Source organism: Megalobrama amblycephala, linkage group LG16 (assembly GCF_018812025.1).
Source record: "Megalobrama amblycephala isolate DHTTF-2021 linkage group LG16, ASM1881202v1, whole genome shotgun sequence".
NCBI classification, from domain to species: domain Eukaryota; kingdom Metazoa; phylum Chordata; class Actinopteri; order Cypriniformes; family Xenocyprididae; genus Megalobrama; species Megalobrama amblycephala.
The window spans coordinates 12099-39389 of record NC_063059.1 but is presented as its reverse complement, the minus strand read 5'-3'; the positions used below and the strand labels follow the sequence as shown (position 1 = coordinate 39389).

Genomic DNA, 27291 nt, shown 5'->3' with positions numbered 1-27291 from the left:
TTATAATAATAATCCTCTTCTAAAAACAAATTACATTTCATTTCATATAATGGAATTCTATTATTCTAAAATTACATATAAAAACTATATATGTATATATGTATGTATATAATAGATGTCTGTAGGGGAACTGCAAATGTCATCAATTTCCTCTTTTTCCCCAAAATGTGCAAACATTGGCATTTGTTTTAGAACATCATGATTGCGTCAGACAGAGCACATGAAGTACACATAAACATGAATACCGTCTATACTTGTGATCAAATCACCTGAGATTTAAATGTCTAGTGTCCTTTTCATAAATCAAGCTTACTATATGGTCAAATACACAGTATCACACACACATCTGTCCAACAGCTTTGTCTGTTTTGTGTGTGTGATTTCACACAGTTTGTCATGTGCCATAACAGTATATGTCTGTTTACGCTTCTGAAGCAAGATTTACACTGTCATTTCCAGCAAACACACGGTAGTGTATGTCTGTGCAGGTCTTTGTCTTCATCTACATGTTCTGTGGAGAGGTGAGTTTGATCAGCACTTGATTTGGAAATGTGGAATTTCCACTTATTGATGAGGAAGCTTTGTTTGCATGGGATTAGGGTTTCCCCCATAACCTGACCATAAAACAGACACACGGAGGACTGTCAACTGCTTATCCATGTGCTTTTGTCTGTACTTCTGTCAGCAAAGCGCTTCAAATTTAATATAATCGTTCATCACCATCATCATGATCATCCATAGGCAGGTGAGAGATTAAATATTGAATGTCTTTATATATTTCATATTTATAGCATATATATTATTAAATAATGCAGAGATGAGTTGAGTTCAAAGATACACATTTTATGAATATAGAGTTCTTATTGCCTATAATCACTATGATCATTTATTGGGGTATTTAGAGTTTACAGAATTTAGATATGCTTTAGATTCTGTAGATCAACATGTATTCATATTAATGGTGGTGTTATGTTGTATCTTTTTAAACAGTTTTTCTTGTTAGTGTTTTTGTATTGATTGTCATGTTTCCTGATAGCGTCTCTTTGATTTTGGCACATACATTGTCATACTTTCCATGAGATCATTCTTTAACTCTGCACTGGCTCTGAAAGGTAAATATGAGTTTATACAACACTACAGAACACACACACACACACACACACAAAGTTTGGGATCAGTAAGATTTAAATTGATTTTAAAAGAAGTCTCTTCTGCTCACCAAGGCTGCATTTATTTGATTAAAAATACAGTAAAACAGTAATATTGAAAAATAATATTACAGTGTAAAACAGCTGTTTTCTATGTGAATATATAGTAAAGTGTAATTTATTCCTGCGATCAAAGCTGAATTTTCAGCATCATTACTCCAGTCTTCAGTGTCACATGATCCTTCAGAAATCATTCTGATATGATGATTTGATGATCAAGAAACATTTATGATTATTATCAATGTTGAAAACAGTGTGATTTTTTTCAGGATTCTTTGATGAATAGAATGTTCAAAAGAACAGCATTTATTGGAAATAGAAAGCTTTCGTAATATCATACACCACTGATCAAAAGTTTGGTGTCAGAAAGACTTTTTGGTAGCACTTTATTTTACAGTACGTGTGCTTTCCTGGTACATATATAGTAATTATGTTGTACATACAGGTAAAAGAGTGGTAACGCAAGGTACTTACCTGACATGTATGTACATGGAAACTAATAAGAAACACTGCTGTACTTTCCAATGGTACATACAAGGTAACTACTTTGTACTGTTGGGTAATAACAGGCGCTTACTTACAGTGTCCGTATATGATAACTAACAGACACATTAATGTACTTACTAGTGGTATGTACACAGTAACTATGATGTACTCACGGACAAGTGTGGACACAAATAACGGACACTTAATTACAGTGTGTGCATGTTAACAACAGTACAAAACAGAGGCTTACCAAATAGTGTTGTTTTCTCACTGATGCCATTTAAAAAACAAAATTCTCAAGAAATAGAGTAATTGTTTTGCTGCACTATGTATGTACTTTATATAGTGTTTTATGATCTCTTAATGCTAAATTGGGGGAGGGGGGGGGGGGGGGGGTAAGCATGGTCTTGAGTACTGGATTATATACTATTGCAGTTTAACTTGCCTAATCTTTACTGGATAATGATTCACTTAACCGATTGGTCCAATAGGGGTATTTTGATGATACTCAGTGGTCATGTGTCACAAGCCTTGCTTAAAAGGACTACTTGTTAAGTATTAACACTATGAAGTGCTGTATAGTTAGTGCAGTGTATCATTTTGATAATCACATTTGTTTCACACATTTGTAGTTAAGTAAGTGTCCGTTATTTGTGTCCACACTTGTCCGTGAGTACATCATAGTTACTGTGTACATACCATTAGTAAGTACATTAATGTGTCTGTTAGTTATCATATACGGACACTGTAAGTAAGCACCTGTTATTACCCAACACTTGTCTATAAGTACAAAGTAGTTACCTTGTATGTACCATTGGAAAGTACAGCAGTGTTTCTTATTAGTTTCCATGTACATACATGTCAGGTAAGTACCTTGTGTTACCACTCTTTTACCTGTATGTACAACATAATTACTATATATGTACCAGAAAAAAACTGTAAAATAAAGTGCTACCAATTTTTTTTTAAAGAAATGAAAGAAATTAATACTATTATTCAGCAAGGACACATTAAATGTATCAAAAGTGACATTTATAATGTTACAAAAATTTCTATTTCAAATAAATGCTGTTCTTTTGAACTTTCTTTTCATTAAAGAATCTGGTAACACTTTACAAAGTTTTTTCCTTGGTTATCTACATTAGTTAACATGAACTAAGAATGAACAATAGTTCTCCAGCATTTATTAATCTTTGTTAATGTTCATTTCAATATTAATTTACTAATACATTATTAAGATCAAGAGTTGTGTTTGTTAACATTAGTTAATGCACTGTAAACTAACATGAACAAAAAATGACCTGCTGTATTTTTTTGACTAATGTGAACCAAGATGAACAAATACAGTAACAAATGCATTGTTCATGATTAGTTCATGTTAGTTAATATATTAACTAATGTTAACAAATGAAACATTTTTTAAAGTGTTTCCAAGAATTTCAAACTTAGATGTGTCAGTTGCATAAGTTAGATATGTTGTAATGTGGCAACTACAGCAGGTATTACTGTAACATCTTTAATTCTGCAACAGTGGTTATTTGAAATGTGTGTAGCATTGCTTGCTATCGAATTAACTGTTCAAAGTGCTGATCGTCAGAATGATTTAAGGAAGATCGTACTGTTATGTCCTGGTGATTGAATCAAATGTTTTAAATATGACAAATTTGTTTGTAAACGTTGACTATATAGAAAGAAAATGATTAAGTAACAGGAAAAAGCAACAAATCCCCAATGCTAGGGTTATTTCATTCATCTTGTGCAGACAGTGGTTCAAATGACAGTGTGTTCCACCTGGTGGCATTTACTCCCCCCTGAGGTAATACCGCCCAGCCTCCTTTAGTGTAATCAGCACTAAGCAGTACACAGAATGCACTCTAGCCAGTGTAATGGATGCAATGGCTATTTTCAAACATATTCATTTGATTAATGTGTTGTTCATGGCCTACACTGTCTCTGCACAAATGCACAAAGTTGAATATTATGCTTTTTCAGGAAATCACAAATTGACACAAAACAGCACATAACCAAATGATTTTGTCTCATTTTAACAGCAGAAACAAATTAAAATACTCCATCATTTATGGGTATACAGATAAGAGTAAGACAAATAAACACAATATAAACTAAAAATTGTGCTTTTATAAAATAAAGAAAACAAACAGGATGCAATCCTGGTTTCATTTCGTTGAAGTTTGTTTGTCACAAACATTAATTGAAACTCAGCGTCCCAGCCAGCACAGCTAGTTTTGTCTGTTGTTTCCATGAAGGCCCACATGGTTTATCCCAGATGAAATGAACACTGCTCAGTGTGCACACTACAGGCTGTTAAATGAAACACAGAGACATGCTGGAGTTAATGAGATAATGAGGTTATAATGAGCAGAAACACTGAAGGACAGAGGAACAACAAGAACTACAACTGACTTCAGCCACAGCCTTAATCCTGGGCACTGCAAGATCATTCAAATCACACTGTGCGACATGATCTATTATACTTGGCTACGACATGCATGCAGGCTGTACAGTGATGACACCTGTGGACTCGTGGGCTATGATGCACGATAAAACGTCATCAGCATGCGCTACTGGTAAACAAAACACCATGTTGAATCACACTTTGCCAGTTGTAGTTTTTATGTGTGCTGAAAAAAAGGAAGTAGTGAAAGAAGAAGGGAAAAGAGCTTGAGGTTAGCAGTTTTAAGTTTTAGCGCCATGTCGTTTTCATTGGCTGGTCGTAGCAGCAAACACACTGTGCGATGATGATGTGAGTTTCTGACACTGTCAGAAAATTATTGTAGGCTATCTAATAGTGACATGCTTCATGCCGCAGTGCATTCTGGGTGCCTCATACAAAACTCTTCTATGGCTCCCAGAATGCATAGCGGCATGAAGCATGTCACCGTTATTGAGTTTCCTATGCTGACTCTTGATGTCTGAGTCGTGTGAGTAAATCTAACAGGAGTTTAAAAGTGTTTAGTGTACAACGTGTTTTAAAACTCATTCAGATGTTCTGATTAAAACTGCTTTGTTGTTGTAATTCTAGAAGAGATCCAGCACAAAGTTAACAACACTTCACTCATATAAAGCTCAGTCATTAGATCAGTGAATTAAGTGACTATGTGATTATTATATTCTTGTCATCAAGCAGCTAAACAGATTTTCTCCTGTCTTAACAAACAGCTATAGCAGCCAGAGAAAAACGAACACTAAAAAAGACGAGTCAAACTGCACAACTGAAGCAAACAGTGACTTTGATAATGGTGACATCAAGCCAAACTATTATTTTCAACAAATCATCAACATTTAAACCTCTCGTAATTCTCAATAACAACTTTTGTAAATAAAGTCAATCTGGTTAGTAATAAATGAAGCTGGTAATGATGTTTATGGAGTTGTTTAATCCTCCTCTGGTGAGATCTTGAGAGATTTAAAGGGTTAGTTCACCCAAAAATGAAAATAATGTCATTAATGACTCACCCTCATGTCGTTCCACACCCGTATGACCTTCGTTCATCTTCAGAACACAGTTTAAGATATTTTAGATTTAGTCCGAGAGCTTTCTGTCCCTCCATTGAAAATGTATGTACGGTAGACTGTCCATGTCCAGAAAGGTAATAAAAACATCATCAAAGTAGTCCATGTGACATCAGTGGGTTAGTTAGAAGTTTTTGAAGCTTAAAAAATACATTTTGGTCCAAAAATAACAAAAACTACGACTTTATTCAGCATTGTCTTCTCTTCCAGAATCCTTTCCATTGAATTGATTCCATTGAATTGATTCCATTGAACTGATTCCATTGAATTGATTCCATTGAACTGATTCCATTGAATTGATTCCATTGAATTGATTCCATTGAACTGATTCCATTGAATTGATTCCATTGAATCCTTTCATCTGTCGGCGTTGGTAATGCACTTTTACGTTGCCTTGGTTGTTTTTGGCGAAAAAAACTTTTCGTACTTAAGTACAAAAAATATCACATACTTTAAAACTTTTACTCAAGTAACATTCTAAACAGTGACTTTAACTTCTACCAAAGTCATTTTCTGGTAAGATATCTATACTTTTACTCAAGTATGGTTTTCGAGTACTTTATACAGCACTGCTAGTTTGTTCCCATAGTCACTGATCACCTCATGATCACCACCAGCTGTGTCCTGAGTATATTAGCCCTGTGTTTTCAGTCTTTTTTGTGGTCCGGTATCGGTCATGTGTAGTGTGGTTGTGTCCTCGTTTACCTGTCTGTGGATTACCTTCCTTGTGGATTAAATCTTCTATCCTCCTCGTCGTGCGTGTTAATGCTCACAACCAGCTATTGTAACACTCATTAACTCCAGCATGTTTCTGTGTTTCATTCAACAGCCTGTAGTGTGCACACTGAGCAGTGTTCATTTCATATGGGCTAACCCATGTGGGGCCTTAATGGAAACTGTGGACATTTGGGTTGGTGCATAGTCAAGTCAAGTCAAGTCATCTTCATTTATATAGCGTTTTTCACAATACATATTGTTTCACAGCAGCTTAACAGTGACAGTAGGAAAATCTGTATCGAGCTAAAGTTGTTTTTTGATTGAATCACTTCTGTTGTAAAAATGGTTAATTGTTACTTTAGGGGCTGCTTAAATGACACCTTTCCTACTGAAGACAGACTACCTTTAATGCATTCTTGCTGTTCATTTACGTGTTTAGTCTATAGGTTTGTGTGTTTGAGTGTGTGTGTGCGCAAGTGTTTGGTCTTTTTAAAAAAGTGATATTTGCCAAATTACTTGTCTGGTCCACATAATACAGAAAAATTAGTTGTGTCCGCGGATCTATGCGAACTGGAATAATTTTGATAACGTTTCATCTATACATAGGGAAAGGAAAGGGAAATGCCTTCGCAGGGGATAGTGTTCCCGTTTCCGGCTGTTGCAGCCTAACAATTTACATGATTTGAATTATAGCAGATAATGTGTTATGTGTATGAAACGTCAGGGCTGCGTTATCAAGGATTTTGATATTCTGGGTATTATCAGCTGGCCTGAATTCTGAGATCGCAATAAACGTGAAGGACTATAATGCTTTAAGAGCTCGCTCAGGTACTGGGGAGCTAAACCATTTAGTGCTTTGTAAGTAATTAGCAAGATTTTAAAATCTATACGATGTTTAACAGGAAGCCAATGCAGAACTGAGCTAATATGGTCTAGCTGCTGCTTTGTTCATCAAATGTCTCTTCTTCTTCTGCTCTTTTTCCTGTTGTGGTGGTTAGCAAACAGCATTGCATTACTGTGCATGCCCCCTTCTGGATCGCCTGTAACTGACAGTATTTGTTGTCTGATTGTATGCACTGAACTGTGACATCTGTACCATGACGGTTCAGGATGAATACATCTACTGTTACACCCCTAGTAGTGTAATCCTCAAACGAGCGAGACAAAGAAAGAACAGTAATCAGGAATTTTAAGCACAGAGAATAAACAAGTGACAACGCCGAACAGGGAAAACTAAGGGATTATACACACAGGTATGAAACTCATCAGAAACCATAGTAACAAACCAGGACGAGAACTAAGGCAATCAGAACAGTGAAAACAAAACCAAAACAGAACAGGGAGGAGCTGAGGCAGAACCAACTGGTCAATGGGCCGAGCTGGAGCACTCAGGATCGGACTCAGGCCTGAGGCAGAGCTGGAGACCGGAAAGCCCAAGACAAATCAGAGAAGCTGGGTGGAGCCACCAAAAGAGGAGCCAAAGGAAAAAAGGAGCTAGTGGAGGTAGGGCTGAGGAACTGGATGGAGGGATGCTGGACAAGACCATTAGCAATGAAGGAGACTTATAGCTGGGCAGAACCAATGACGACAAAAGAGACTGTAGATTGGACAGGACCAGTGGATTGAGGCTCTTCTGATGACTATATTAATTGGACTGCATCTCTCTGGAACTTACTCCTTTGATTCTTTGAATTTGATTCTGAAGATTATTTTTATAATTGAGTCCCAGTCTTGTGGTCCACATGGCGAGAACCACCAACTGGGAAGTTAGGACCCTGACGGCAAGGAAGACACAGGCTACTACAGAGCTATTTCACCTGGTGACCAGCTGGCTGAACTGAAAAGGGTTGGAGTGTGTTTGCATGTTCTCCCCGTGTCTGAATGAGTTTCCTGCAAGTTCTCTGGTTTCTCCCATAATCCAGACATATACAGCATGGGTGAATTGGAGACACTAAATTGTCTGTAGGTGTTAGTGTGCGTGTGCTATCCCTGTGATAGACTGTTCACCCATCCAGGGAGTTTTCCTGCCTTCTGTACAGACTCCAGCCTCCCTGCGACCCAACAATGGACAAGCGGCTTGGAGAATGGATGCATGGCTGGCTGTAAAGATAAACTACTACTGTACGTGAACTAACGATTTATAATTTATATAGCATTTTTTTATTCTGCACTTACTGCAGTGATTCCCAACTACTCCCCGGACGCCACACCAAAAATGGCTGCCCACTGCTGTGTGTGTGTGTGCGTTCGTGTGTGTGCACTAACTGGATGGGTTAAATGCAGAGGACAAATGGGTTAGCATAATTGGCCTTCACATGTCACGTTTCACTTTCACTTTAAATCATGAGAACGTTTGGTCTGAATTTCGGTGCAGGATTGCAGGGATTGAGCATAATTTTTATTCCCATGCTCACATCCAAAGTGTGCACATAAAGCCGCCTCTCATACAGTATGTGAGTGCCAAATGCGGTTAAACCGTCAAATACACAGAAATATTACAACTGTTACAATGTCAGTCTGGCTGAGTATTCACATAAGCACAACTGTGAGACAAACAGTTCAGAAAGAACTTGTGTATACTGGATATGTGTGTCAGATCTTAAAGTGAAAGCAGCTTAATAATCATGGCACTCTCTGGGCCCTATTTTAACGATCTAAGCACATGGTCTAAAGCACACGGCACAAGTGCACTTAGGACATGTTCAAATCCACTTTTGGAGAGGAAAAATGGTCGGTGCACCCAGCGCATGGTGTAAAAGGGTTGTCCCTATTCTCTTTATGAGCCATGGGTGTGTTTTAGGCGTAACATGCAATAAACCAACCAGAGTCTCATCTCCCATTCCCTTTAAAAGCCAGTTGCGCTCGAGTCATGGCGGATTCACTATTTATATGGTGTAATTTTCAAGAGGAAAAACTGAACTCTTTGCTAGCGATGAAACGGATCTGCTTGTGCTCGAGGTTAAAGCGCAAGCAGACCATCTATGGGATAAGTCGGATTCCACCAAAGCATTTTTATCTTTATGCACATAATAATAATCTTTTACATTGTAATCCTTTTGATTTTTAATATTAGGCATGTGTGTGTGCTGCTGCGCATCCCTGTGTGTGTAATAATCAGAGTTTATGGACGTTGTGCACCCACATATTACTAACACACTCTTTAAATAAAAATACTGCGTCATTAACTTTAGAGCAGGTTTTTGTTGGTCAATTTCAGTTCCTCAAAATAGCAACACGCCAACAATGCGCCTGAACACACCTCGTTCTCAGACCAGCACGCCCATGGGGGTTTGTTATTTTAAATGCATGTGTTATTTAAACAACATGGCACAGGACATGAAAATGATAACTGCGTTGGGCGGAAACTAGCCAAAAACACTTGTGTCGCGCCTGGCGCCGCATTGCACTGGGTGTATTATAGCGCCCCATATGTTGTTAATGTTAATCAAACAACAAAAGACAAAGAGAAAATCACTTGCTGCTCTTGATTGATTAACAACTTTTTTTCTGTATGTAATTTTTTTACAATGAGGACTATCCAGCTGTTTTACGTTTGATTACTTCATTCAGTTTCTGTAGTATTTCTTACCTGAATAGCCCTACTACTCTTAGACCTACCTGAAAAACTTTAAGCAGTTTATTTTTATTTTCATCTTTATTCTGCTATATTCATTTGTGCTATTCTTAGTAATTTGTTTTATTGGTGACTGTTTACTTGTCTTTTTTTATTCACTGTTTAAAATCAAACTGTCTTGTGGATTGCAACAAAAATAGCCCATTGTAAAAACACAAATACATTGAGTGACATTGAGCAAAGTTTATAAATGAATAAAATCCGACATTAAAATCTGTCATCGTATAAAGTGATCTCTTTAGAAGAAATTATTGATTGCCTATAGGTTTTCAATGGATGGACTAAGAAAATGATATAATATTAAAAACAATGATACTATGATGGCAGCCACAGTACACCGGCGTCAGTGCGCTCACCACACACCCGCTATAGGTGAAGAGGAGAGAGAGATGGAGTCAGTTCAGTGGATGGGGATTTTTGGAAGCCATGATTGATAAGGGAATTTGGCCATGACACCCCTACTCTTTATGAGAAGTGCCATGGGATTTAGAAACTTGGTAAGAGTCAGAACCTTGGTTTATCATCTCATCAGAAGGATGGTGCTTGTTAGAGCATAGCGTCCCTGTATACTGGGATGTTAGGACACACACAGACCACAGGGTAAGCGCCCCCTGCTGGCCTCACTAACACTTCTTCCAGCAGCTTCCTAGTTTTCCCAGGAGGTCTCCCATCCGGGTACTGACCAGGCTCAACCCTGCTTAGCTTCAGTGGGCAACTAGTCTTGGGTTACAGGGTGATATGGCTGTGGCTACATCTTGCTGAATCTAACAGGAGATTAATCATGTGTGCTCTGCTTCACTCCAACTGGTATTGCAGAAAGTCACTTGGACTAGGACAAGGAAACCCGGCGACAAGGTCGGATACAGGGCTAAACAATACTCAGCAATGGGTGTGTGTGTGAGTGTAGCTTATAAAGGGTCACTGATAGGAAACAGGTGTGAGTGCATGATTGGTTCCTAGGTGAGGGATTGTGGGAAATGTAGTCCAGAGTGAAGTGACTGCGTGTGTGCACTGAAAAAGTCTTAATGTTGAAACAGAGACCTCTGGTGGGGAGTGGAAGAAGACAACAGTGGGCAGAAACGTGACACAGACATCTGAATACCCCAGTGTCAAATGTCCTAATTCAGTAAAGTGTGATGTCCCTTATGGAAAGAAAATATATTTCCCTATATATGAATGATCAATATATTACATGATTTAACAGTATATTTGAAAATATACAGAAAAAATATATTGCGTAAATATATTACAATATATTGAATAATACATAAGGAATTGCCACTTTTAATTTATTGAAAAATATGTAAGAATATATTTACTAATATATCATAATGTATGTAATTTTATATTCAGTAACATACTTCATAATATATAGATTTATATGTGATCAGATATGGTACTGCATGAATAATATATTGCAGATATATTTACTTATGCAGTATAAACACATACATGGTAAAATATATTGTGTAACATATTTCTTATATTTTATAATTATTTACATTTTACATGTTTCATATTTTCAAGTTAGTTAACAAAAGCACACCTGCATGTACTAACATGAGAGACTATCACTGTGCTATAGCTTCAGCACAGTGATGACCCCGAAAACTCACACAGACCAGAAAACCTTTTCAATTCCAAAATAATACAACTTTAAACACTAACAGATCTCCTCTTATATCAATATTGAGCAAAACACATGAATTAGCTCTGAATTTAACATTTTCTCTCGTTTAACAGTCAGAAGCAAAGCATGCTGGGAACTAGAAGTCTGTTGTAACTCATTCCATGAATGTGTGTATATGTGTGTGTACAATACATTCACATAACAAAGGATAAAACTTTATGAATGTAATGCTATTTTTGTCTTCATTTATAAATATTTTACATGTATCAATATATAGCCATACATGCTCAGTGCATATATTGCAGAATATTGAAAAATATAAGCACTAGTTTCCCATATATGGAAATGTATTATGTAATATATCGCATATATTTAGCAGTATATTCCCATATATTTTTGTTCCGTAAGGGGTTTATACTCTGCTTGCATAATTACAATAACAGTACTATTCTCTGTTGTTTAATAAGCTCCTGTGATTGGTTCAGGTAGTTGTGAGGTTGTGGGTCCAGAGATCCCGGAATATCAAGTTCAAGGCGAGGCGGTTATCATCAGATTCCCATTTCTTGAAGATGCAATTAATTACAGGAATTTACAAGTGGACCACAGCTCAACATTCCACATTGATCACACCAACCTGAGGAACCAGAGCAGTCTGAAGAGCTGCCGGGATCGGGTGAAGCAGAGCGGGCGCGGCGTCCAGCTCCTTCCATCTCATCCGTCAGACTCCGGGACATTCACCTACACTTTGAGGTCAGATCTCATTCATTCTTCAATTCCTGTTTACTTTCTCAATTTAAATTCAGGGAAGGAAATCAACATAAATTAAATACAGTTCAACAAATACTACCATAATATTTTTTTACAATAGTACTTTACAACACACTTTATCATTTAAATGACATATTATTATTAATATATCATGTTTTATTTACAGAAAGCTAAATAGAAATGTTAATATGTCAAAAAATAATGTTAAAAAATCTTTTTAACTTTTGATTTTGGGGTGAAATATGAGTCCAGCATTCCTTAACTCTAACTATCAGTCTGATGTATTTCACACCACTCTTATATTTATAAGAGCAATTTATTTTCTTAAAATGTTTGATGTGATTTATGCAAAAAATAAACATGCAAATGAATTTGACATATTAAATATAAGCCCGGTTTCACATACAAGGCTTAGATTAAGCCAGGGTTAGGCCTTAGTTCAATTAGGACATTTAAGTGGCTTTTATAAACATGCTTTAGAAAAAAAACATTACTGGTGTGCATCTTAAGACAAAACAATGACACTGACATATTTTAAGATCTGTCAGTGTCATTCGGCAAGTTGCTTTCAGTAAAAACAGCTCAAACATGCATTTTAGTCTAGGACTGGCTTAAGCCTTATCTGTGAAACTGGGGAATAATCTATAGACCATTTAATACCATTTCTGGAGGTCCATGACCTGCAGAATTTAGTTCTGACCCTGATGAAGCACAGAATCAAGGTCTTGTTTAATAATATTACTTGATTCCAGACAGGTGTGTCTGATTAGGACGGGACCTAAACCCTCTATGAACACAACTGAATAGTCCTAAATGCTGGAAAGTTGAAAATAAATCTAGTATGGAAGTTGCTCTATGGAAAGCTTTAATCATTAAATAAAAGGTGTGAAGGAAACATTATTGGAAACTGGATTTGAAATATGAATGAAATGTAGTAATATGGAAACACTATGATTTATGCACTAAATCCAGCAGAAACTCCAGCACAATCGGCAAATGTGTTTGCATGTTTGTTTTTTTATTACAGTTTTAAAATGGTTTAGATAATTGAATTAAATGATTACATTTGTTTTAGTTAGTCTACATATAGTCAATAATGCATTTTTCACTCAGGAGCAACACTTTCTGTCTCACTGGGAGTATTTCTGTAACGATTTACGAGGCAGAGGAGCCAAACACGATGATGACCTACAACGCACATGTAGGAGAAGATACAAAAATTAATTGTCCCCATTTGAGATATTTCACAAGGAAAGAAAATCTTATGTGGTACAAGGTAGGTCACTACACATGTAAATAAATAATCCAACTGAAATGACAAAAAATGTTTCTAAGATGGCTGTATTCTTAAATTCACAGGATTTTCAGAGCACAGCGCTCCCTGTTGGCAGAGGACAGTATACAATAGAGAGTGGCATAATTCTGTCCATCAGAAACATGTCTGTGAAAGATCAGGGCTTCTACACCTGTAGGCTAAATGTGATATTCAACAATACCCGATACAACGTGAGCCGGACCTGGAGAGTTCGAGTGTCAGGTAAATACATTCCCTGAGTCATATGGATGTTGTGCCACTGTTATATGAGCAGCATGCTACTTTTCTCTCTTTCTGAACCTGTTGGACAGTTGAACAAATGATGACTCTAACATTTCTTTAGCCCCAGAATCAGAAAGTGCCGCACCAGAAGTTGTCACCTCTAACAATCTCAATGCTTTCACATGCAAGTATCACAGATTCCTTTTAAATTATATAAATATTTAACCAACATACTGATCTAAAACTGATTAAAATAACAATTTAATTTTACTCCCTAATACTCACACAGCATCAAGTTATTCATTCCCCTATATTGTGTTTCCTGTGAACGGATCCTTCATTGAAAGTCATGTTGGTGAGTCCACACTGCTAACATATTGATTTATGTGTTTATTGTCAGATGTTTAAATAATATGTTTAATTTAAGGTCATACTTTTCATGCCACTGTCCATAATATAGTATGACAGTACTGCATAATTTTAATAAAATGCACTGTACTTAATACAAAATGAAACTTAAAAAAAAAAAATCAGCCAATTGTATTGTAATTTTACACGCTGTTTAGGGACACGTTTACACCATAATAATGGACATATGACAACCTCATTCTACAGAGCCCTGGACATGAGTTTTGTTCTGTTTAGTTCATGTTTAGAGTTTAGTTATGTTCAGGTGTGTCTAGTTTGAGTTCCTTTGTTTGTTCAGTGTATTTAAGCCTGTGTTTCAGCCTGTTCTTGGTCAGTTCTCTGTTATGTTATATATTAATGTTCTGTTCCCTGTTCTGGTGATTCTGAGTTCTGTCCATTAAAACTTGTAAATTGCTGCCATTAGATCCTACATCTCATCCTTTGCTGCAACAACGTGTGACAACATACAGGAAAAAATGATCGTGCACATGATTTATTAATCAGGGAAGGAAATAGTAAATCGTGTGCACAATTTTCATTTTTGTCCTGCATGTCATGTGCGTATCATTCAAATAAATCCTCAGCGGTTACTGATCATAGAAGTGTAATGCTGGGCAAACTCAGAGACGAGGGTGAGCTGGATTCAAATGAAAATAAAGTTTAATAATGAAATAACAAATATGAAAACACCAGAACACAAGGAACCGAACAGAATAAATCCATAAGAAACTGAACTGAGGATCCACCAACTTATAGACATAGAATGACAATGAACCTGCCAATGAACACAGGAAACACTGGGGTTGACACACACACAGGGTAACAGACTTACAGACACACCTGGGGACAATCAGGGAGTTAAAAACTACACAGGACTTCAGAATGACTCGAGGAACAGGAAAAACTTCAACACCAGGGGCAAACACAGGGAACATGTAGTAAGAAGGCAATGAAGATATTAGCAAAAGTATTTGACAAGGTCATGTGTTAATATAATCTTTGAGTAAAGTTATAGTAAACAGATTTGGTTTGTCCTTCATGACGGTGGACTTCAGTTATTCAGACTACTATGAGTAATAAATAGACATAAAGCAAACATTGCTCATATTCGATTTCATTCACTGTTAATTGCAGCTTCTGAATTTATGTTGCAGAAGTTAATTCTAAAACCTTGCTAAAACATTCCCACAATTAGTAAATGAGGCCCAGTGTTTGTTTGCTCACTGTGATATAGTGATTATCAAACAGCTAACCCAATCTCAATGACTCTGCTGACCTTCAGGCTCACGTTTGGAGATCAGCTGCACGGTGTCTGTGGGAAAGCCGTCAGCTCAGTCCACGGATGTGACATGGCTGGTTAATGGCCATCCCGTGGAAAACTCTCACCTGGGGGGACGTGCATTTAAAATAAAAGGTAACATTCATGTCTGCAGCGATCCACTTGGAAATTGTGTCAGGAATGGACTCAAGCACAGGGTGAGAGGAAAAATGTAGTTTATTGGAAAAAAGGACGGATTCAAATGAAGATGACAGCAAACAGTCCAGAGCACATGAGAGAGAGGTCAGCGAGTTCACCTTAGTGAGGCAGAATCGAGTCTGTGGTCAGGCAGGGGTCAGCAGCAGTTACAGACGTGTGGAGAACAGATATGACTAAGATAAAACCATGATCAGACCTGCCGTCGCCGTTACACAGCTGTCCATGCACAATAGCACTATTTATATTTTAACATATTTAGATTTGGAAAGTTTAGCACGTACAAATACATTTATTCATTTAGCAGACACTTTTAAATACAAACGCTTGATAATTATTTGAGATATTGCAGCCACCATTTACTACCATTGTACCAACAAGCACAAGCAGGACATATATTTTAAAACAAAGGTCATAAGGTCATAACACTTCAGAAAAACATCAGGGTGACTAAATAATGTCTAAGTTTTCATTTTAGTGTAAATTTTCCCTTTAATGTGCTAATAAGCAAGAGAGTGATCGCTTCACATCTGGGGATGGAAACTTTACTGAGCAGCTGGACAATGAGAAATCTTTGTTGGTTTGCAATCCCTTTTGAATTATTACTGTGTACCACATCATAACTGCGTCGTTAACAGATTGCTTTGTGGCAAACTTACATGCCTGAAAACAGCCAAGCGTATCTTTATGTTGTTGCAGAAGAATTCAATATTTTAATCAGGTTAGAAATTGATTTTTAATCATTCAAATCCCTTTATCTAAACCGTCAGTCTCGCACATCTGCAACAGAGAGCATCATAAGAAGCGCGAGAGTGACTGGAGAGCAGAGCTGCTCGAGCAGCTGCTCCGCTATTGGCCAGATTCACCGATGATGATGATCATTTCTGCTAATGCATACAGATCTCTTTACAAACACTTTTTGTGTAATCTTTATATTGTGACATACTTTTCAAAATAAAACCGATAAAAATTAGTCAACTAAACTCATGTTAATTTTAATTTAAACTAATTAAACTAATATTTATTTAAACTAATAAATTAATCTGATTTATTAGAGTTGGCATGAGTTTCCTGTGCGTCCTCCTGTTTCCTCCACAAACCAGAGACGTGCAGATTAGCCGAACTGAAGATCTTAGGAGGAAGTGAGAGTAGGGATGTGTCTGAGATGCTCCAGCACCCCCATGACCCCACACAGGACAGGTGGTTTGGAGAATGGATGGATGGTTTTCAATGAGAGTGATCTGATGTTTTGCGCCCTCAGCTTTGGAAAATGTTTATATCTTCTTTTTTATTTTCATTTTCTATGTTTTTCTAAATGATTTAACAGATGTTTTGTGTTTCGTGGAGCAGATGTGTTATGATAACTTGAGGGTACAGCCTCTTTCTTTTCAACAGGTCAGGTGACGTCTACCTCAAAAAACGTTTTGTGTCGAATCATGATTCGGATCGCGTGTCAAACCGCCAAACTGCTGAAATCACGTGACTTTGATTCGATACACTGATTCATAACGCTCCGAAGCTTCCTGAAGCAGTGTTTTGAAATCGGCCATCACTAAATAAGTCGTTATTTTGTTTTTTTTGGTGCACCAAAAATATTCTCGTGACTTTATAATATTAATATTGAACCACTGTACTCACATGAACTGATTTAAATATGTTTTTAGTACATAATGGATCTTGAGAGAGGAAATGTCATTGCTCAGGCCTCACTGAGCCATCGAATTTCATCAAAAATATCTTAATTTGTGTTCTGAAGATGAACGAAGGTCTTATGGGTGTGGAACGACATGAGTAATAAATGACATTATTTTCATTTTTGGGTGAACTAACCCTTTAAGAAACTTAAGACATAAGAAACTTTACTGGCCATAAATATCTTTTTCACCAGCCATGAAAGTTATGACACCAAAATTTTAGATACCAGTGAAAATTCACAATTCCGACACCACTGCTAAAACTACTAGCCTAAAATAAATTTAAAGGGAACCTATTATGCAAAATTCACTTTTACAAGGTGTTTAAACATAAATGTGTGTCAGCAGTGTGTGTTCACAACTACCTTATAATGATAAAAATCCACCCACTCTTTTGTTAATCCCCATGAATCATAAGCAGTGTCTCAGAACAAGCCGTTCGCAGATTCTGAGCAAAGTGACGTCACAGGCCCCGCCCACTGCTGATGGACTCTGCCCTATTAGCATCGTTTCCGCCCTGAGCGAGTCGTACACTGTCCGCCGTCGTCTCTGTGCTGGAGCAGCTGGAGCGTCAGAATGTCTGGTGAGCAGTTGAGCTGTTTTATGTTTTGTTGTTGGATGTAAGAGTGAACATAACAGTCTCTACATAACGCAGTGGCTCAGATTTCAGGAAGGGAATGAGCCACAGATCTAATATTCATGCGGTTTCTGTCCCTGCTGTTTACGTTCACAGGCATAACAGACTGTTTAATAATAATACTGATAATAAATAATAATAATAATAATGATGATGTCACAGGCATATCAACAAAAAAGAAAAAAAGAAAAAGAAAAAAGATAGCTTTTTTTGGTAGCCCTTCCCAAATTATTTTTCTGCTTACAACTCAGGTGCCCATACCAAGAAGATCCATTATAGGTCAGCACACTCTCAACCAATGATTTCTAAGCAATCTCCAATATATTCTGGCTCACTACAAACCTACTTATTCTTCGTATTAAAAACAAGTGTTGCATGCATTTTTTAGAAATATAATTAATATTATTAATATTATTAATATAATTAATATTATGCTTTTTGAATAAGTCCTACCATATTGCCTGCATACTTAAAAATGTTAAAATTAGAAGTGTAATTCCTAAAATAATTAATATACAATGAAAATAATACGGGCGATATAACATTCCATGAGGACCCCCATATTACCAATGACATCTGACCATTATACCACACCCTCTCTGTACGCTGCAACAAAAAGTCTTTAATCCGCAATACCAAATACCCATTAACACCCATAGTTAATCAGCCGTTCTAACAAAATATCAACCCTCATTGTGGTAAATGTTGTAGTAAAATCTAGAAATAGGATTCTGACATATGCATTCGAATTTTGCTAATGATTAGTTACATAATTCATCATAGTTAATACAGCATCATCAGTACCCCTTTTTCATTTGTAAGCAAATTGTAAAGGATCACACCTTAAACGTACAGACGACATCAGATTTGTAACAATAATCCTTTCCATGGTCTTACATACCATAGAAGTTAAGGCTGTTGGGGGGAAATCATTTACAACTCAAGCTGAAGGCCCCTTCAGTACTGGGATTATCACACATTTTTCCATACATGCAACAGAGCCTGGAAAAGCTTTGTTAATACATCAACTGATGACAGCAACTCTTTAACACTCATTCCATCTGGCCCCTGGCTTTACCAGCTTTTATCTTAAAAATGGAAGCAACCAGATCAGACTCTGTCAAAGTAATTGGGGAGCAATGTGTTATGGTCTGACCTACACTGTTACAGTTAAGAATGCCAATCCCTGTGGCAAATCTTCTAAAAAAAATATTCACATAATTAATAGGCATAGTAAGTGCCTATTAATTATGTGCCATTCCTGCCCATCATTGTTTTCAGAGCTGATCCATCAGGATGGGGTCCTCGCCTTATATCCTTTATGGCCTCTAGAAATTGTTGATCCTCAACAGAGCCACGATACACCATAGATAACAGGTGTAGCCTCGCGCATATCAGCGTGTTGCTCCCCGCCAGCTGCACGCGGTTAATCAGGCACAGGAACAGTGCTAACTTAAGAATCTCCATTTCACATGTTACGCAAATATTAAAGATTTCAAATTTTACTTAGGGTGCGTTCACACTTGTAGTTCGGTTCGTTTGCTTAATTTGGTCCGGACCAAAAAAGAAAAAGTATAATTTAGTCCTCATCCGATTAGCGTTCACATTGGCAATTTTATCACCGAACCAAAAGATACCGAACCTAAAGGCATAGGGACACATTCACAACACGATTGGTTTTTTCGATATATTTTGAGACGGAACTTACCGAACATCAAATCAATGCTGTGTGCTGAGGTAAATGCGCTCGTTGTGTGTGTGTAGCCTGCATGTGATGGTATTTTGGCCAGCTGGGAACTCGTGAAGAGCTTATAAAACAGGCCTATGTGAAGGAGTCAAAACAGCGTCAGGAATCCCTCCGTCACACAGACGCGCGTCTGATGCCTGTGATGGACAAACTCACGACTATGATGAGAAAAAGCAATATGCGTGTGGATTCTGTCCTTTTTTAGGGTCTCGTCTTCCTGTTTTTGGTTCGTTTACATGTATATGGTCCGTGTTGCGTTATCATTTGAACCGCACCAGAGTTCGTTTGGAGGCGGACCGAGGGCACAAGCAAAATAATCTGCCAGTGGGGTAAGCAAAATAATATTATATCAAACCAAAAATAACCGATATAATCTTGTTTTCAGTTTGGATTAAGATTATTTTGCTTACCCCATTGGCAGATTATTTTGCTTGTTTTAAGGAAAAACTTATTTAATTTTTACTTATTTTTCCTAAAAACAAGAAAATAATTTTTACTTGTCAAGAAAATGCTTCTTGATCTAAGAAATTTTTAGATATTTGGAATAGAAACAAGACGACAATTCTAAGTAAGAACAGCATTTTTTGCAGTGTAAAATAAAAGAGATACAGAAACAGCTGTCATGAGAGTGGCCACGACCAGTCTGAGTCTAGACAGAGACCTGTGTCTGAGTGATTCAGTGTAAATATGCTTTCCTTTAGGATGTGGTTTCACATCAGCATCATGCAAACCTCCATAACACACACAGAGTGTGCTCCAGTTCAGAGACACAAGAGTACAGAGCATTAAATCTAAAAACGGCATGACCACATCAAGACCCAAACCATGTTTTCATGGTCTTGTCCTGGTTATTTAGCAGTTAGACTGGGAGTCTGGTCTCAAGTACTACAACACTGCGATAGTCTACTATGCATCTCATCACCACAATAAGCAGGCTGTGGGCCAGAGCAGATTACAGTGTCTGATAGCCATTCATCCGTTCCCCAAATCATTTGTGCTCTGGAGGGTCGTCGGGATGCTGGACCCCACCGTAGGAGAAGACCCTGGAGAGATGCTCAGTCCAGTCCACATGTCTGATATCATTTGTGCCATTTCACACACCTCTTAAAATTATATTTAGGGATCTCCTTCACAGCCGATGCAGAGAAGCTGATGTACGTCCTAGCAGCTAAATGTGAAGAAGAGTATATACGATTATTATTATTTTTAATTATTGCAGCATTTAAATCTTGTGTCAGAAAACTTCAGACCAAAAGAAAGAAGTCAGTTCAACAGAAACTTTCATTCATTACTCACTACTAAGTGTAATTATCATCACACAGAGATTATGTGTTTTCAGAATCACAGGAAACCATCTTGAGGTGCAGCTGGTTATCCTTGAGCTTCAGCAAGAGGACAATTGGACAGAACTGAAGTGCATATGTCAAAACCAAGACCAGAAACAGGAAGTTGTCGCTCAAATTAAACTAGAAGGTGAGTAACCTTTGGTCAGAGGGCTATTGCATGCTTCTCTTTTTTTAAAGTGCTTGTTTGAGGTTTATGTACACTCACATATCACTTCAGTAGCCAAATCAAAGCTGTTTTACTCTACACAAGCGGATTGCCTCATTCTGCTTTGATCACATGACCAGCCAAATTCCAGTCACTTTACTGTGGTAACCACATTGTTATTGGACATTCTCTCTGATAAATTAATCTATTAATCTTACTAATAAATGAATCATGGCTGACTGTATTTCTATAATGCCATCAGTGTTGTAACACATTACAAAGAAATATTTTTTTTTGCACATCTAACTTCAGTCAGTATTTTCACACATATTCAGAGCCTGAAGTCTTTCAGGGTTTTTATAAATGTGATCTTTAGAACTGCCTTATGGTCAATTTTAAGGTTTGTATACAATTTATGTTTTTGAGTTTATTAAATTAATTGATTAGTTTATAGTTTTTCACACTTTGTTTTGAAGCAGATTTACAGCAATTCATAATGTTAATGTTTATAAAATGTAAATATCTTTATGCCTTAATTATATTTAGCAGAGCCAGGCGATAATATATTTTACATTTTGCAATGAGAAAAGCAGTCAAGCAGTTGAGATTCGCTATATATATTGGATTTTTCCTTATTCATGAGTTTTGGTCATGCTGTTGTAATTTTTTGATGTCTGGGCCGGTTCTAGAAAGAAATTATAAATATCTGAAATATTACACATGAATAAAGACATGTATAGTCATATTATATATGTACAAAAATAAACATGTATTTATTTTAGTATTGAATTCTTTTGACTATTAAAATGTTAAATGCTTGAGGCTCCACTAATGCTGCTAATCTAACTGTATGCCATATCTCTTTCTTTCTGTAGACTCGGAGCCGTTGTGGTTGGTGATAGCTGCTATAGCCTCCTGTTTTATACTCGTGGTGTGTGTTTTCTTGTATCATTTGTGCCAAAAGCCACAGAAACAAGGGGACTACATTCAGGCACGACAGGACAGCACCATTTGAAGATGGCTTCCACCTTACATCTTTAACAATGCAAATATTTTTGTCATGTTTTATTAATGTTGATCTTCTGTGTTGAATTGATATTATGCTTTATTTTCCTAGTTCTTTCAATCATTGCTCCCAGTGTACATACCCTCCTGTCTCTTTACTTCTTGTTTGGTCTTGTCCTGTATTCACATTGGTAAGACTTGGTTCCTTGTTTTCTTACAAATAGCTTTTAAATAAATCTGCACTTGAATCCTTACAACCTCTACTTAAGCTATCATTGTAAAATCTGTGCAGACCTTTTGTCTTTTCTTTTTTGTGTGAAAACACCAACTCATGAGAAGCCATAGAATAAAATAGAAAATGATTTTATTCGACATGTCAATTCTTGGAAAATTCTTCTTTTCAGTTCATATATGGCCTTGTTCAGATTGTCAGTCCAAATCAGGGCCCGTATGTTGTAACGGCCACCTAAATTGTTAAATACTGTTCATGATGTTAATGTTGATGTGCCTTTAAGATACGTTCTTCTATAGCGTACGTTGTAGTGTGCACGCTGTTCTCATGTTGAGTTGAGTTGATAGAGAATGCTCGTGTGACGACTGACTGATGTTACAGTGTAATAATGTTACTTTTCCACTTTGATTCGTAGCGTTTATCAGAGTGCTTTCTTTTCCTGTTTATCCCCGCTCTTTTGCATGTATGTGAAGTGTGCTATATTGTGCGAACCATCTATAAAGACTCGTGGGACAACCAGTTCATTTGCCTTGGGTTTTTCTTCTCGCCTCCTGTTTTCTATTTTTCATCTGGGCAGACTTCAAACCCTCTGGTAGACGTTAAATGTATGAAGCTGCTCAAGTCTGAAGTGTGTCAAATTTCTAAGAATGACATAATTTTACTCTTATTCCTAGACTTAAAAATAAGTATGATTCATAAAGGTTCCTAAGACTAGGTCTTAGCTCCTAAATTATTTAGGAGAGCTGTAGAGGTGTCTTAACCTGGTTAAGAGTAACAAGATGGCAGCAGAGAAGAGGAGACACACGCTTTCCAGTGAATATATGCTGTATTGGAGTTATATGATGACATGGAGTTGATAAAATGATATAAACTTGATTGTCAATTCTTTTTGTAACTGCCCTAATAAGAAATGTAATAACTTTAAATAAATGTAATAAATATTACTTAAACAATAATTAATGTTTAATGCATTTAATACATTTAAAGGTGCTGTTGATATTTGAAATCAACCCAAACAAACACACCCCTCTCTTCATTGCACCGCCTCCAAAACTCACACTCCAATCCTAACCACCCTGCTCTGAGTCGGTCTCGAACCCTGGCCCGATCGCTGCTGGCGTGTGAGGCGAATGCACTACCAATGATGTTAAACACCTCATTCTCTAGCAGGCGTTAGTGTGCAGTGGTTTACATGCAATACTCTCAGAGTCTGGCCTCTGTTACACACGTAATGAGAGTGGATGTCTGTTCATCACAGCTGACACGAAACAAAATGCTTCATGAAAAATAAAGTGCAGATGATGAACAAAAGACAAGGAAGCACAAAAAATGAGCATACAGTACACAAGAGCAAATACAAACAAGAGTTTCTTGTTAATCGCAAACAATTTTCCTTAAACCATCAAAATATGAGGAAAATATTTGTATTTTTATATTATTTAAATTTTTTTAAATATGGCATTGACTGCAATATAATCAGCATTTAATATTTTATTGGTTCTCTCTTGTTTTGCATTTCTTTGCATGACCGCCTGGACAAAAATAATTTGAAATAATTTTAAATTTAATTTCATTATCACACATGAAACGATTGACTCCAAGCACAGCTACACGATATGCTTACATCTTTTAACACATTTTTTTTAAATATTTTAATTAAAGTTGAAGATGTCAGTTTCATATGGCTGGACATCACATTTGGCCTATACTCTATGGCAGTTCATTGACTTTTCAACTGACCATCAAACCATGCGGCAAAAGAAAGCCACTTTTATGTTGACTGTGGGCTTCCCTGCAGTTGTTGGAGCCGTTGATGAACTCATGACACATCATTGCTCTAACTGTAAATGAGGAGACACATATCAATAGAAAAAGATTCACACCATCAATACTAATTTGTGATAATTTTGCACAATGCAAAGCTATTTTTAAAAATAAATTAAAATATTAAAATGTTTGTGGGTTTTTTTTATTATTGTTATCATTGTTTTTTATAATAACATTAAATGATTGGTATTGTACTGCTGTGACTTCACCCTTGCAGACTCGCTATTGGCTGATTCAAAGTTTGAGGGCGGCCATTTTGAGTTGACATCATTGTAGTCCTTAGTTCACAACACTTAAAGGGTCATGAAACCCCCGTTTTACCCTGGTAGTTCACACCTCAAAGCTCAAAAAAGTCTGTGAAAATGGGCATGTAAAGCTCTGGAAAAGTGGGGGTGTAGAGGAGGAGAAGAGAACAACCAATGAAGCACAGACACTAAACACACTCATTATACAGCATAATGAATATTAATATATGAGCATGGAGAAAATGACGACAAACTCCCAAGCACAAGGGAGAAATGTGAACGGATATTTAATAAGGCTAATAATAGGTTACTTTGATTAGGTTTACGAGCACTGCAGTCTCAAAATCAGTCTTTTATAATAATCGTGTCGTCGCGTTCAGATAGGCTTCACCACTGTATCAGTGTCCAGTTTGCACATATAATTCATTTGAAGAAGACTTGATGAATGTGTGCATAACTACAGCGTGCTGGTTAATGTTTGGTGCAGGAGAATGTGTGAAATAAAAACTTTAAACACGGATACTTTATTCTGTATGAGCTGTGTGCCACGTGGCTAGTGTTATTAAACTCATCGTGGAGCTCCGCGCTGAAATCGATCATATGCGCCTGTATATCATAAAAACAATCGTATTTTTCATGTGTTCGTATTCAAACTCCAGTTCTGACCGCATCGCGAGCAAAACACAAACACACTCATGTGCTGCTGTGCTGAGGGAAACAGCCTACGGCTCGCGTGTTTGAACGCAGCTAGAGCAGGCAGAGGAGAACGAGCCGCACTTTTGTGACATTTCAATTCTCTGCTGTAATGCGATCTCATGTGAACATATTTTCCATTTGTGCTGGTAGATTACAGCAAAACAATCCACATGCACACAAACCTCTGCTCTGGTCGCGTCTCAGGAAAACACATTGTGTTGCAGCACTGAGGAAACGAACACCAATGAATGACAAGAGACCGAGGCGAGAGAAGTGATGCTTCCTCATGCATAATACTGCAATTATAATCTTATGCATACTACAGCGCAGTGATTGGATTAAATGAGCTTTATGTCATGAATATATGTCGAGAATCGCTCGAAACGGTCTACGTCAGCATGTTCGACCAGCCTATACTTGGGCCGAAAACACACGATTACGTCAGATTTTGTGACGTTGCTCCGACTCATCTTTTCAAACCGGAAGACAGAAATTGCTCTGAAAAATGCAAAAATAACTATCTTTCACTTATGAATAACATTAATGAGTACCTTTAGTGTTTTCAATGATGTGCAGCCTATACATATCTGTTTACATCTCAAAAAAAGTGTTTTGGGGTTTCATGACCCTTTAAGTCAGCACTTAAGAATCAGTCTTATACTTTACTAAAAGTTGCTTTGAGCTTCTTTATAAAAGTCTCCTACTCTTAGAAAAGTCCTACTCTTTACTAAGAATTTTTTGACACTTAAGTCAAAACTTAAGATTATTCTTAAGAGCACTTCTGAGAAGTCTTATACATACGGGCCCAGAACGGGCTGTGAAACCGCTCCCAAGTCTCCGCCCCTAACACACCCCCAAACATCGACGTCATCATCCCCAACACGCCCCTCAACACCGGAGGGGTAGATTGCGCATGCGTCTCTCTTGCGGAGGGTGTTTAAAAATGATTCAGCAGTATGCCTAAATGCAACATAGGAGACTTGTGATTTTACATAAACAGAATACTAATCTGTAACAATGGCTGAAGCCTCTCTACCGAAAACTCCTGAGAGAAGCATTGATGAAGCAATGGGGGATCTGTCTAGTCTGGCTATCACCAGACAAGCTCAATTTAAAATTGAACATTGGTCTGGGGAGTTTGCTATGTATTTCCTACTGCACAAGAGGCGTGATCAACTAGCATTAGTCACGCAATTGGATAGTCCTTCAACCAATCAGATCAACGATCCGGGTGACGTACTTTGCAGAGCGATGCGAAAACTCCAGTGTGTCTCAATCAGCATCGAGCGATTTTTGCAGGTTGTGCAAAAAAACATGAAAGTGATCGGTATTTACACCCACTCGAGCGATTTGTTTGCTAAACTAAAGAAGTCATATTTAGCATCGTCGAGAGTTTAAAAGGCAACTCTGATACTGTTCTGGTTCAGTGTAAATGAACGCGGAATATAGCCGCCCTAAACTACGTCATTGTCATGACAACCAAAAAGAATTCCAGTCAGCTCAGGCGGCGCGAGATTCAAGAAGCAGGGAGACGAAACATATAGAGCAAATAATAAAAATATTGTCTACCATCAAGGGCCATTGAAGTAAAAGAGTCCTGTACTCACATCGTGAAGCAAACCACCAAAATAACAGCAGAGAATCGTAGTGTGCCATTAATCGCTGTTTGTAAGACTGTCGGATCAACGCTCTGCTACATTTCTCTCAGATAAGGTAAATGCTTAACACAATCGGGGTCACTGTGATTGTGCATTGTTATTTTGGAGAGACGGGTAGATCAGATAGAGTTTGAAAGCTGCTTGCCGTCGCTTCTCTATCGTCATCGTGTTATACCCGCCAATAGCGAGCAAGGTGGATAAGCCCGTCTGTGATTGGTTCCCGCAAAAGTGTAACAGCGCAGCAGAAGTGAATGCACGGGTTTCCAGACTGAGTTGCCGAGCGAAATCAAAATTTGCTGAAATATTGTCCTCCCCCTAATGAAGTGAACAGGTCCTCAATGCGCGGTAACGGATAGTGTTCAATGTATAAGACAGGGTTTATCGTTACCTTAAAATCACCACAGATGCACACGTCTCCGTTTTTCTTTTCAACAGGGACTATTGGAGTAGCCCATTCACTATGCTCTACCGGTGACAATACTCCAATTTCAGTGAGACGGTTCAGCTCTGCTTCGACTTTTGGACGAAGAGCATACGGAACGACTCTGGGCTGGCAACACTCAGGTTTGTGTTCAGGTTCCAATGTTATTTTAGCGTTGATGTTCTTCATTTCTCCCAAATGTTTAGAGAAAATAGCGGCATGTTTCTGCAGCACGGCTTCGA

At 37.5% G+C, this 27291-nt stretch overlaps 1 protein-coding gene across 1 annotated transcript; it reads left to right on the top strand.

The window, feature by feature from the left end:
- Positions 1-281: 281 nt before the first annotated feature.
- On the top strand, positions 282-22721 carry LOC125249461 (interleukin-1 receptor type 2-like). The gene is made up of 12 exons (XM_048161765.1): positions 282-745; positions 1037-1112; positions 11695-11959; positions 13091-13253; positions 13337-13514; positions 13636-13698; positions 13804-13869; positions 15205-15398; positions 17512-17673; positions 20331-20545; positions 20814-20947; positions 21841-22721. Exons 1-12 carry the CDS (start codon positions 728-730, stop codon positions 21978-21980), a joined length of 1674 nt encoding a protein of 557 aa, XP_048017722.1. The 5' UTR covers positions 282-727; the 3' UTR covers positions 21981-22721.
- Positions 22722-27291: the final 4570 nt, after the last annotated feature.